At 41.0% G+C, this 12923-nt stretch overlaps 1 protein-coding gene across 4 annotated transcripts in view; it reads right to left on the bottom strand.

The window, feature by feature from the left end:
* Window positions 1-12923, bottom strand: part of PALM2AKAP2 (PALM2 and AKAP2 fusion) — a 511246-nt gene that overhangs the window by 322073 nt on the left and 176250 nt on the right. For all 4 annotated transcript variants that reach the window (XM_073591310.1, XM_073591304.1, XM_073591317.1 and 1 more), the window contains exon 4: window positions 12079-12193. In XM_073591310.1, the coding sequence (XP_073447411.1) occupies window positions 12079-12193 (115 nt within the window). The remainder of the gene's footprint in view (window positions 1-12078; window positions 12194-12923) is intronic.

The raw sequence follows: 12923 nt of genomic DNA, 5'->3' as shown, positions 1-12923 counted from the left end.
ACATTGTCTCATTCTTACCCAGTACTAAGAATGTAAGGCCTGACGCTTTGTCACGACAATTTTCCTCCACTTCCAAGATAGAGTCAGTTCTGGTTCCTGTGATTCCTCCTGATCGTATTCTGGCTATGGTCCGCACCAGTCTCACTTCTCCTTTGGATGACAAAATTCTTGCTGCTCAGGTCCATGCCCCTCCTGAGAAACCTTGTGACCGCTGCTTTGTCCCAGAGCGTCTCCGTACTGCCGTGCTCCAGACTTACCATTCTCCCAAGGCTGCTGGCCACCCTGGGAAGAATCAACTCTTTTGGGCTATTTCCCAACAATTCTGGAGGCCTAGTCTACGTGCTGATGTAACCGCCTTCGTAGCTGCCTGTTCCGTGTGTGCTCAGAGTAAGACTCCACGACATCTTCCAGTGGGCCTCCTACAACCCATACCCAATGGAGAGAGGCCCTGGACCCACCTGTCTATGCATTTCATTGTGGAGTTACCCAACTCCCAGGGCAACACAGCTATCCTTATGGTGGTTGACCGGTTCTGAAAAATGTCTCATTGTATTCCACTTAAGAAGTTGTCCACTTCTAAGGAACTGGCTTCCATTTTTGTTCGGGAAATCTTTTGCTTACATTGGCTACCCAAAGTGATTGTCTCGGACAGGGCTAGTCAGTTTGTGTCCCGGTTCTGGCAAACCTTTTGTGCACAGTTGAGAATTCAGCTTGCTTTTTCCTCTGCGTATCACCAGCAGTCTAATGGGGCTGCAGAACGAGCCAATCAGTCCTTGGAGCAATTCCTACGTTGCTTTATTTCTGACCATCATAACAACTGGTCAGACCTATTAATGTGGGCAGAGTTTGCTCACAATAGTGCCTTGAATTCTGCTTCCCAATTGTGCCCGTTTATTGCAAAGTATGGTTTCCAACCTTCCATGTTGCCTGACTCATTTGTTACGCAGAGTATTCCTGCGTTAGAGGAGCATCTCCGTGGTCTTCGTTTTCCACCTGGGCACAAGTCCAGGAGGCTTTGCGACATCCTAATGATAGGTACAGACTCCATGCTGACCGCAGACGCCTGCCTGCGCCTTCCTACTAGGTTGCGGACAGGGTCTGGCTGTCATCTCGCAACCTCCGACTTTGTGTTCCCTCACTGAAGTTCGCACCTCGGTTTATTGGGCCTTTTTTCTGTATTGTTCGCAGGATTAACCCAGTGGCTTACGCATTAGATCTTCCTTCTACTATGCATAATTCAAATGTATTTTATGTCTCCTTATTAAAACCTTTGGTCTGCAACTGCTTTACCACCTCAGTGCCACGTTCTCACCCTGTACAGGTTGAGAACCATGAGGAGTATGAAGTACAGTCCATTGTTGACTCCCGTAGGTTCCGTGGTGTACCTGGTGCATTGGAAGGGGCACGGTCCGGAGGAACACTCTTGGGTCTCATCCTCGGACGTACATGCCCCTGTCCTCCTCCGTGATTTCCATAGACGTTTTCCCCGCAAGCCTGGTGGTCCTTCGAGGGGGAGGGGTCGTTGAGGAGGGGGTACTGTCAGGGCTGGGCTCAGCCCTTCCTCCTCAGAGCTGGCAGCTTAGCTGTCGGCTAATTGCCAGCTCCTATCTCTCCACAGTTACTCAGCAGGTAATGATATGCTGCTGGTCCAGCCCAGAAGATCTCTGCCTTCACCTTAGTCAACATCATATATAATAGTGTAGCGCTATGTGTATATAAAAATGATAAATCTTAATAATTGGACAGTGAGAAAAATCAAACCAACCTTTACAGGGCAAAATAATATAAAGACAACTCTGAGTGATTCACAACAGCTCTTGAGATACAGTGAATGTTATAACCCTTTAGATAAGTGATTGTAATAAATCTATAATACAGAAATAATCATACATTTGTAATAAATCAACTAATATAGTCAATAAAATAAATTAAATAAATTTATAGTGACTAGTAAAAATAGAAGACCACCACCAAAAGTCTATGGGGGTTAGATGTTGGAAAAATAAAGGAAATGGACTCCCAAACTTCCTCGTAAACAAAGTTGGTCACTTCTGGCAGATGAATAAATAGGTGAGAAACCACGGATGGATGGAGGGTCTAAATAAGTGGCGGGGCCATCACCGGAGCATCAGAAGAGGCTTACCAGAATCAGGTGACTTGAAAAGACCTACGTCTTACAAGTCTAAGAAAGCTTATTGACCACCAGGTCTGGCAGGATGAATCGTCAGAAATCCACCGCTTCCAATGGGAGGAGGGGTCTCACCACAACTTCAAACGTCCCCGAAACGGTCCAACAAGCCAAACGGATGTATCAAATACCATGCGAGAAATAAAACTCACACGGCATGATAACGTTTAAAAACATCAATTTTATTAAAATAATAAAAGAAAAACACTCACATGGTAGGAGATCACAAATAGCTGAAAAAAGATCAATCACGGTAATCATGAGGAGTCCACCCGACATGTTTCGGCTACAAAGCCATCATCTGGGGTGTGGAACCCCCCCACCTTACAGCTATTTAAACAAGAAATGACCCCCACTGGGAGTGTCACTAAACCGGAAGTAGCACAACTGATGTCACTTCTGGTTATTGAAAATGTTAATGTTTGCTATTAAACAACCATATAAATGTGTGTGATTTAAAGAGAGCAATGGGCGGTATGATACCGCCAACATTAGAGTTTAAAATCTAAATCATATAGCAAATAATACAATAACAACTCGGCCGGCTAATCTGGAAATGACCCGGGCGCGCACCAAGCCTCTCTTTCAGGGAAGCCACCCAGGTGATCTCATTATGGCAACTGCGGATGTTGCATCCCTCTACACCTGCATCCCACATTGTGAGGGATAGATGCAGTTAAGTGTTTTTTGAACAGGGATGCCTCCCTTGCTTCACCCCAGATAGACTATATTATCGAATTAGTTGAGTTTGCAACGCAGCACAATTACTTCTGGTTCGATGGCAGATTCTATCGTCAACATAAGGGGGTTGCAATGGGAGCAAAGTTTGTTCCCAGTCTGGCCAATTTATTTATGGCTAAGTGGGAGGAGGATGTCGTCTATGCCATGAATAACCCACATCTCTTGTTGTGGGCTGGGTACATAGACGACATCCTCCTCCTATGGACTGGCAGTTCAGATGGTTTAATCGAGTTTATCGCAACCCTTAACAATAGCAATAGGAATATTGTTTTGTCTTTTGAAGCAAGTGCAACCTCAGTCCATTTTTTGGACTTGGTTATTGAAAGAAAGGAAAGCCAATTTGTATTCAGTACATATTTTAAATCTACCGATCGGAACGGGTACATACCCACCGATAGTTGCCATCAAGCACCTTGGATCAGGTCAGTTCCAAAAAGCCAGTTCCTGCGATTACGGAGGAACTGCACTGACCTTAATACCTTTAAGATCCAAGCAGCGTCTCTCAAAGACAAGTTTTTGGAGAAGGGTTATAACTCCTCTGATTTGGACAAGGAGATCGATAATGCCTGCTCTATTGATCGTCAAGTATTACTAGAGGATAAACCTAGACAAGTAAACGAGGACTTTAAATGGTCCTTTATGACGTCCTTCTCCACCCAACATAAGCATGTCAAAAGAATTTTTGAACACCATTGGGATGTCCTCAAAACGGACAGGGTTTTGGGACCTATGCTGCCCGGAACCTCTAAGGTGGTTTTCAGAGGGGTTCCATCCCTTCGAAACAAGTTGGCACCCAATGTTATCAACCCCCCGAATAAACCTTCCTTTTTCCACGATTGGATTGGTTTCTACCCCTGTAAAAAATGCCTAGTTTGCCAGTTTAACATCAGCGGCAGGAGGGCTAGCCACAGCTTCTCTTCTACTGTGACTGGTCGTTCTTATAAGATTAAACAATTTTGTACTTGTGCCACTACAGGGGTGGTCTACCTCCTGACTTGCCCATGCGGTAAGCAGTATGTAGGGCGGACTATTAGATCATTTACAACACGTGTTTCTGAACACATTAACCTTATTAAAGCAGGTAGTACTAAACATACCGTGCCTCGTCACTACAGGGAATTCCACGATCGAAACCCTGAAGGCACACAGTTCTTCATCATTGATAAATACGTTGCTCCCTGGCGGGGTGGTTTGACCCTTAGGGGTGTCTCCCGTTTGGAGACTTATTGGATTTACGAATTGGGGTCCCACTTTCCGCAAGGTATCAACGTTGAGTGGGACATCAATTCTTTTATTAATCAGGCGTAACTATTTATGGTCTCCTCTCCATGTCCTATTTTATTTAGATTTATGGTCTCCTTTTTAAATTCTTTTATTAATTTTTTTATATATCCAATTTTTTAGTGTCCAATTTATTCTGATATTGTCATTGGTGTCAATGTGTTTTTTGGACGCATTTATCAGTAATTTATTTTAAAATATATTGATATACCATACAATTTGTGTAATCTTGATGGTTGCTATTTTTCCATTTTTTCTTGTTTTTGTTTACTGTATAAGTTTTATGAGATGCCCCTCATTGGCAGTGTCATTTTACTTTTATCTATTATTCCTTATCAATATATGATCACGGCTGATGCCCTTCCATTGTCCCAATTAGATTTGTTATATGTTTCATGGTGCTTCGACATCATGACACATTTAAACACAGTTTTGGCTTTAGGTTTACCTCTGCTGACACTTCACATTCTTTTGTCAGATCACCCAGGACCGTTTCCGGTCCTCTCTAACCTATCGGCGCCTCGATCCCTATACGATTGGATGGGGCTGGCGATATGAAGGAGAGGCTTGGTTCTTGGTGTGGTGCGCACGCGCGCCGCGCTTGCTAAGCAGAGGATGTTATTAGCACGCACACTCGTACAAGGCCATGTCCGGTGGGCGGAGCGTGACGGCGCTCCAACCTATGTGATCTGGATGCACTGAGAGTGAGGCTTGGTGCGGGTCCAGATCATTTCTGGAGGATGTGGTCAACACATACACTCGTACTATGGGGGCCGGTTCCGGTGGGAGGAGTGTGAGGGCACTTCGGCCTATGGGATCTGGCTTCCCTGAAAGAGAGGCTTGGTGCGCGCCCGGATCATTTCCGGATTAGCCGGCCGAGTTGTTATTGTATTATTTGCTATATGATTTAGATTTTAAACTCTAATGTTGGCGGTATCATACCGCCCATTGCTCTCTTTAAATCACACACATTTATATGGTTGTTTAATAGCAAACATTAACATTTTCAATAACCGGAAGTGACATCAGCTGTGCTACTTCCGGTTTAGTGACACTCCCAGTGGGGGTCATTTCTTGTTTAAATAGCGGTAAGGTGGGGGGGTTCCACACCCCAGATGATGGCTTTGTAGCCGAAACATGTCGGGTGGACTCCTCATGATTACCGCGATTGATCTTTTTTGAGCTATTTGTGATCTCCTACCATGTGAGTGTTTTTCTTTTATTATTTTAATAAAATTGATGTTTTTAAACGTTATCATGCCATGTGAGTTTTATTTCTCGCATGGTATTTGATACATCCGTTTGGCCTGTTGGACCGTTTCGGGGACGTTTGAAGTTGTGGTGAGACCCCTCCTCCCATTGGAAGCGGTGGATTTCTGACGATTCATCCTGCCAGACCTGGTGGTCAATAAGCTTTCTTAGACTTGTAAGACGTAGGTCTTTTCAAGTCACCTGATTCTGGTAAGCCTCTTCTGATGCTCCGGTGATGGCCCCGCCACTTATTTAGACCCTCCATCCATCCGTGGTTTCTCACCTATTTATTCATCTGCCAGAAGTGACCAACTTTGTTTACGAGGAAGTTTGGGAGTCCATTTCCTTTATTTTTCCAACATCTAACCCCCATAGACTTTTGGTGGTGGTCTTCTATTTTTACTAGTCACTATTAATTTATTTAATTTATTTTATGGACTATATTAGTTGATTTATTACACATGTATGATTATTTCTGTATTATAGATTTATTACATTCACTGTATCTCAAGAGTTGTTGTGAATCACTCAGAGTTGTCTTTATATTATTTTGCCCTGTAAAGGTTGGTTTGATTTTTCTCACTGTCCAATTATTAAGATTTATCATTTTTATATACACATAGCGCTACACTATTATATATTATTCTTTATTCCAACCTGTGTCTAGAGGTGTGTTAACTGCTAACTGTATAACAACAATTTTGTAGTACTTCTTGGCGTAGCGCTGTACTTATTTCCCCATTGAGCCTTAGTCAACATCACAGAAACTATCCTGCGTTCCTGTTTAAAGACTTGCTTGGCTAACATCCCTTCCGGCTTCAGATCCTGCTTGCTGTTCCACTACATTGACACCTGACTTTCTGGCTTGGCTAAATTTATAAGTTATGCGCTGCGCTTGGGTGACCCCAAAAACAAAATTAATAATAACCAACTCTGTGCTTACTAGTGCGATAATATTAAATACAAATAATATGAATGTTGAATAAATAAACAAGGTGTGAAAAAACAAGTGCTTGTTACACCATAAATTAGTGCTTAATAGTGCTTGTTACACCATACATAGTGTCTTAATCAACATAAAAAGTGCTTAGTGCTCAATATAAAGTATCCTGCTTGTTTAAATGAAAAAATTAATAAATAATGAAAAAAAGTTCTCTTTGGCACTCTAAATAGTGCGTGCAAATAATGTCCAGCAGTGATAATAAAACAATGCGTGCAGGTGGTGTTCAGCTGTGACAACAATCCAACATCATGCCGAAGATATCCTGAGTGCTGCAAAACATGCTCCGGTGCTCCTTCGTGACCCCCTTAAGCTAATGTGTTCACCTCAGAGCGTGTGACTCAGCTTCTACCCTGAGTCCAAATACGCTTTAGAGCCACCCCTGGGCTCAGTCTCAGTGTCTGCTGCACTCCTCCAGCTGGAAACAATGTGGCTCCATACATATAAATGAAAAGGAAACTATATAGTGTAATATAGTCAAAATACTTTTATTAAAAGAAAACGCTCCCCACACCGGGGTACTCACATGGCACTGGTGCGTCAGTGCACCATACGATAACGGCTTTCTATGCAAAATCACTGGATGTTTGGTGCGGTATGCTGTGCTGGGACAGCGCTGGTGTAAAGTCCGTGTCAGTCTCTCCGTCCTGGCCCCTCCCCTATGCGTCTTCGACACAGGGATCACGTGTCATCATCAGGGGGATATCCATCCAGTGATTTTGCATAGAAAGCCGTTATAGTATGGTACACTGACGCACCAGTGCCATGTGAGTACCCCGGTGTGGGGAGCGTTTTCTTTTAATAAAAGTATTTTGACTATATTACACTATATAGTTTCCTTTTCATTTATATGTATGGAGCCACATTGTTTCCAGCTGGAGGAGTGCAGCAGACACTGAGACTGAGCCCAGGGGTGGCTCCAAAGCGTATTTGGACTCAGGGTAGAAGCTGAGTCACACGCTCTGAGGTGAGCACATTAGCTTAAGGGGGTCATGAAGGACCACCGGAGCATGTTTTGCAGCACTCAGGATATCTTCGGCATGATGTTGGATTGTTGTCACAGCTGAATACCACCTGCACGCATTGTTTTATTATCACTGCTGGACATTATTTGCACGCACTATTTAGAGTGCCAATGAGAACTTTTTTTCATTATTTATTATTTATTATTTTTTTCATTTAAACAAGCAAGATACTTTATATTGAGCACTAAGCACTTTTTATTTTGATTAAGACACTATGTATGGTGTAACAAGCACTATTAAGCACTAATTTATGGTGTAACAAGCACTTGTTTTTTCACACCTTGTTTATTTATTCAACATTCATATTATTTGTATTTAATATTATCGCACTAGTAAGCACAGAGTTGGTTATTATTAATTTTGTTTTTGGGGTCACCTAAGCGCAGCGCATAACTTGTAAATTTATCCTATGCACGTTATATGAAGCGTGATTAGTGCATGCAGCTGGAGGTAGCACAAGCAAGGCATAAGATCATTGCGGCTCACAGAATTTTTCCAATTTGATTTCTGGCTTGACTGACTATCCGTTCCGGTTACCGAACTTTGGCTATGTTTTGACTACGTTTGTTTTATTTACTTTTCTTATTAAACAAGTTTGATTCAACTGTACTTCTGTCTCGGTCTGATTTCATGGTTTCTGACAGTTAGCCATGAGGGTGCTTCCTGTGATGTGTCATGAGGACAAACACTGCAGTCTTGGTTACTGAAGCCCCCCGATTCCCTTGTGAAGACTGAGGAGAAGAATAAACTCAATACCTTCACCATCTCCCCATCCTTTGTAACCAGATGTCCTTTCTCATTCTTTATGGGGCCAATATGGTCTGTCCTCCCTTTTTTACTGTTTATATACTTAAAGAATTTCTTGGAATTTTTTTTGCTCTCCTCTGCTATGTGTCTTTTGGGTTCCATTTTTGCCGCCCTAATTGCACCCTTACATATCTTGTTGCATTCTTTGTAAAGTCTGAATGCTGATGATGATCTCTCAGCTTTTTTGAAGGCCTTCTCCTTTGCTTTTATATGCCAATAGACCTGTGATTGCTGTTTCCTAAATTGCCTCCTGTATTTCCACATCCGTGATCAGGTCTGTATTGTTGGTAATCAGTAGATCTAGTAACGCCTTGTTTCTAGTTGGTGCGTCTACCATCTGATCCATGAAATTGTCATGACCCATGAAAACATGGCACCTTGTGGCAAATAACTCTCTGAGGATCTGAAAAAAAGAATTGTTGCTCTACATAAAGATGGCCTAGGCCAGTGATGGCGAACCTTGGCACTCCAAATGTTCTGGAACAGTACTTTACATTGTAGCAAAGTGTCATTTGTTTAGTGTTGTCAAATGAAAAGATATAAATTAAATTAAATTAAAATATTTACAAAAATGTGAGGGGTATACTCACTTTTGTGAGGTACTGTATAAGCATATTAAATTTCAACTTTAAGGTATGCTGTCAGCAGCTCAGCTCACCCCGCTCCCCAGTTCAAGCAGTGATTGGCATACTTCCCAGCCGTCCTATCTCTAATGCGGCCTTTCTCAACCAGGGTTCTGTGGAACCCTAGGGTTATTTTGGGCTTGCCATGGGTTCCTTGAGCAGTGAGAAATGTCTGCCTCTCAGATGAGTAACCACCATGAACAATGAACGTTTTAGCTATCTGTAAGGTGGGAGAGTCTTTCCAATGACCACAAATGTAAAAAGCATTCATCTAAGCAACCATTACACTAATGTACTGTGAACTCTTGATATAGTAATTACTCGTATTAGTAGTTCCCTGAGCCTGGAAAGTTATTTCAAGAGTTTCTCTGTGTTAAAAAGGTTGAGAAAGGCTGCTATAATGTAAGCACAGAACAGATGCTTTGGGAGTGGGAGAAGAGTGAGCGGAGTTGCTGAGAGCAACTTGGATGACTTTGGTCAACATTCTCTGTGACATCACCAAGGATTTGTGGGGCTAGGAGCTCTGCTGCAATTATTAACTTACCTTTTATTTTTATTTTAAATGGTCCATTCTGTTATCAGTGGTATGGACAGCACAGGGCATACCACTGTTTCCTGTTCAATTAATATAGATATTTGGTTGAGTCCCAGATACCCTTTTAAAGCTACACCCAGACTTAGCAGTCCTGGCAGCTTCGGCTGATGAAACCGACAGTTGTCAGTGACAGCCAGGGTCCGGCTCTAAGCTTAGGATCTGAAACAATCAGCTTTTAGGCCTCTCATCTAGCTACACAGCACTCCAAAGGAGCGCATTGTGTTTATACTAGGGATGAACCAAAATTTCGCCTGCTGAAAGTCATTGGCCAAAAATAGGATTTTCAGCATTGTGCCAAAAGAAAAGTGCGGATAATGGTTGCTGAAAATGACAGTGATTTTGCCGTGATTTTACCATATTTTGATGCGTTTTAACAGCGATTTGGACGAGATTTTACCTTGCTTATGGTGTGTTTTTCATAGGTCATATGACTCAGAAAAGTCATCACAAACACAACACGGGTGCATTTTTGATGCGTTCTTGCTGCGTTTTCAATGCATTTCAATGGGGAGGTACGTTTGGTGCGGTTTGCCAAATATGCGCCAAAAATGCACTAAGCACCGCTTCAAAAGCTGCCGATAATAGCCGACAATAAATTCATATTAATTTAAATTAATGATATTAATTACAAAGTCAAATATAATACAATACTTTATAAATATATATATATTTTAAAAACTGTCAAATTTTGTTTTCGGCCAAGTGCATCCTGAATTTTTCGATTTTGGTTTCGGCACCCAAATGGTCATTTAGGTGCACCACTAGTTTAGACTGGAAGGGATGTGACATTACAGCACTTCTATGATTAAGCCCTACATTGGTGAAAAATGTTAAAGTCACTTTCCTGATGGGTGGAGAGCCAGCTGAATCCATTTTGTGATCATTTATTTTGTGATTTACTTGATGTGCAGGACTGGGAAACACTTATGACTCAGGCAGTGCTGTTGCGGCTATGTCCATCGTCACCCTGCAGCAACACATCACTGCTATAGTGATCTATTATTGGCTGATTGCAGCCAGCAATAGATCACTATTGAAAATGATCTATTGCTGCACAGCTGCATAAGGGACCTGGATAAGATCTTTACTGCCTAGATCCCCATTAAAACAAAAGTGTACAAAAAATAAATAAATAAATAAATATATATATATATATATATATATATATATATATATATATATATATATATATATATATATATATAGTGAGCATTTTTATTAAATAAAAATATTCTCTCCTATAATGAGCACCAACAATGATATTGAATGATCTGGATGATATTTACATTTATTACATCAGTATCAAATGCTCACACGTCAGTGAACGCAATATCATCAAAAGTTTAAGTAATTGCCGACTAATTGCTGACTGAGAAAGTCATCATTGTGCTAATATTAGCCCTCGTCAACCCAACTTATTCTAATCTTAAAACCATGCTAACAATTTATGCAAACCGTTTTTCTTTCCAATGCGTTCCAATGTACTGTCAAGAGTGAAATAAAACTCTCCTGCAGTAAAATGCATACATTCACTTTGAGCTTACCATTCCTCTGAATTATATAAAAGTTGAACTAAGGTGATATTTTATTCAGCAGGCTTTCTTGATTATATTTAGCAGTAAGTACATTAGGGTGTGCAATAAACATTAGGTTAGGCCATTAGGATAATGTGCAAGGAAATGCATTTTTTTGCTATTTTTTTTTTTTTTTTCCCAATAAAAACCAAGGAAATTGAAATATAAGAATCCAAATCCGCTACCAAAATAAATCCCTGTCTGTCCCCCCAAAAATTATCTACAATACATATGCATAAATAAGACATCACCAAATTAAAAAAAAAAAAAAAAAAACACTCTGAGACTAAAGAGGGTTTAGAAAGGAAAAAGCCCGGGGACTCATGTGGTTAAAATGAGGTATTTGTGGTTTTCACATTCATATAGAAACAAAAGTTTTGCTAGTGAATGTTAAATTGGGTTGGAAGTGAAAATGATGACATGCATTGATCGGTTTTAATTACAGAAACATAACGCACTAGAACCTTTGTCACCCATTTGTGCACAAATAAACACCTGAATCTTCAAAAATTGCAGGTTAGACCACTGTCCCAAAGTAACAAGAAATCTGAATTTTACAGTTGTCACCAGAACAGGAGGTGAGGGACATTTTCCAATGGGGCCAACTGTTCCAGTGACAACTGAGGGATTTTTTCTGCTTCTTGTATCTCCAGGGAAAGAAGTGAATGAAGATCTCTAAAACAGAACACATAGGGCATATAAAAGAAAAAAAAAAAAAAAACCTGGCGTGGATTTCAACTATTTACTAATGCAAAACCCCCAAAAAGAGTCTAGCTTTAGACTCTAAGGGGGAGATTTATAAAAATTGGAGAGTGCAAAATCTGGTGCAGCTCTGTAAAGAAACCAATCAGCATCCAGATTTTATTTTTAAAGCTTATTTGAACAAGCTGACTTTAGAAGCTGATTGGCTACCAAGCACACCTGCACCTGAGTCTGAGTGCTCTAGTTTTAGTAAATCCCCCCCTTACCATCCAAGACAAAAAGTTATTTTACCTTTTGTAAATCTAGAAATGATACTTCAGTCTCTTTTAACTTTTCTCTTAGGATTTGTTCTTTGGCAGATATTAATGACTCCTCACTTTCTAGTTGTTCGATATCCTGCTCCAATCTGTAAACACAGTAGAAAGAATATACATTAACAAGATTAGACTATTCACCCATTTAATAGACAGTCAAATATATATTTGTGCATCATTAACAGATATTTTAACACTCAGTGGTTGCATTACCATCACATAAATAAACCAAGCTTGGCAGTACTTTACACAGGCAATAAAATAAACTAAGATAAATCAATGGCAATCAATGCAATCATGTACACAATCCGAATGTAATGTAGTAAGTATTCATTACAAATTGACTCTAACTGTGGTTAAAGAGATACTGGTTTAAAAAAAAGAAAATTCTATTCAAGTATGGGTTCTTAACTCACAAATGTGCCTTTTATTACTCCAAGCTTCCTCCAACTCTCCGAATTCCTTTTATTTTGCTGCTGTGATCGAAATTCTTGTTAGAGGGTGTCTATGTTAATTTTCCATGGTCATACTGTATGTAGGAACGTAGCCACCAGTGGAGGCCCATTAAGCAGGACACAGGGGCGCCGCCCCCCTATCCATGCGTCCGGCCCCATATTTTACATGCGGGGCGCTGGACGCATGGATTTCCATTGGCTTTTTCTTTTTTTGAAGCATGTGATTAGAGCCAGAGGCTCTAATGAGCTGCAAAAAAGGGTGGGCTCGGGGGGCAGAGCAATGCGCCCCAAAACCACCCAGTTGTGTGACAATCGCGAATAAATATTCGCGATTGTCACTTTGATTCTCCTCCGCCAATCAGGAAGC

The sequence above is a fragment of the Aquarana catesbeiana genome, linkage group LG01, assembly GCF_042186555.1.
Source record: "Aquarana catesbeiana isolate 2022-GZ linkage group LG01, ASM4218655v1, whole genome shotgun sequence".
Taxonomy (NCBI): Eukaryota; Metazoa; Chordata; class Amphibia; order Anura; family Ranidae; genus Aquarana; species Aquarana catesbeiana.
This window is presented reverse-complemented; position numbering and strand designations above follow the sequence as displayed.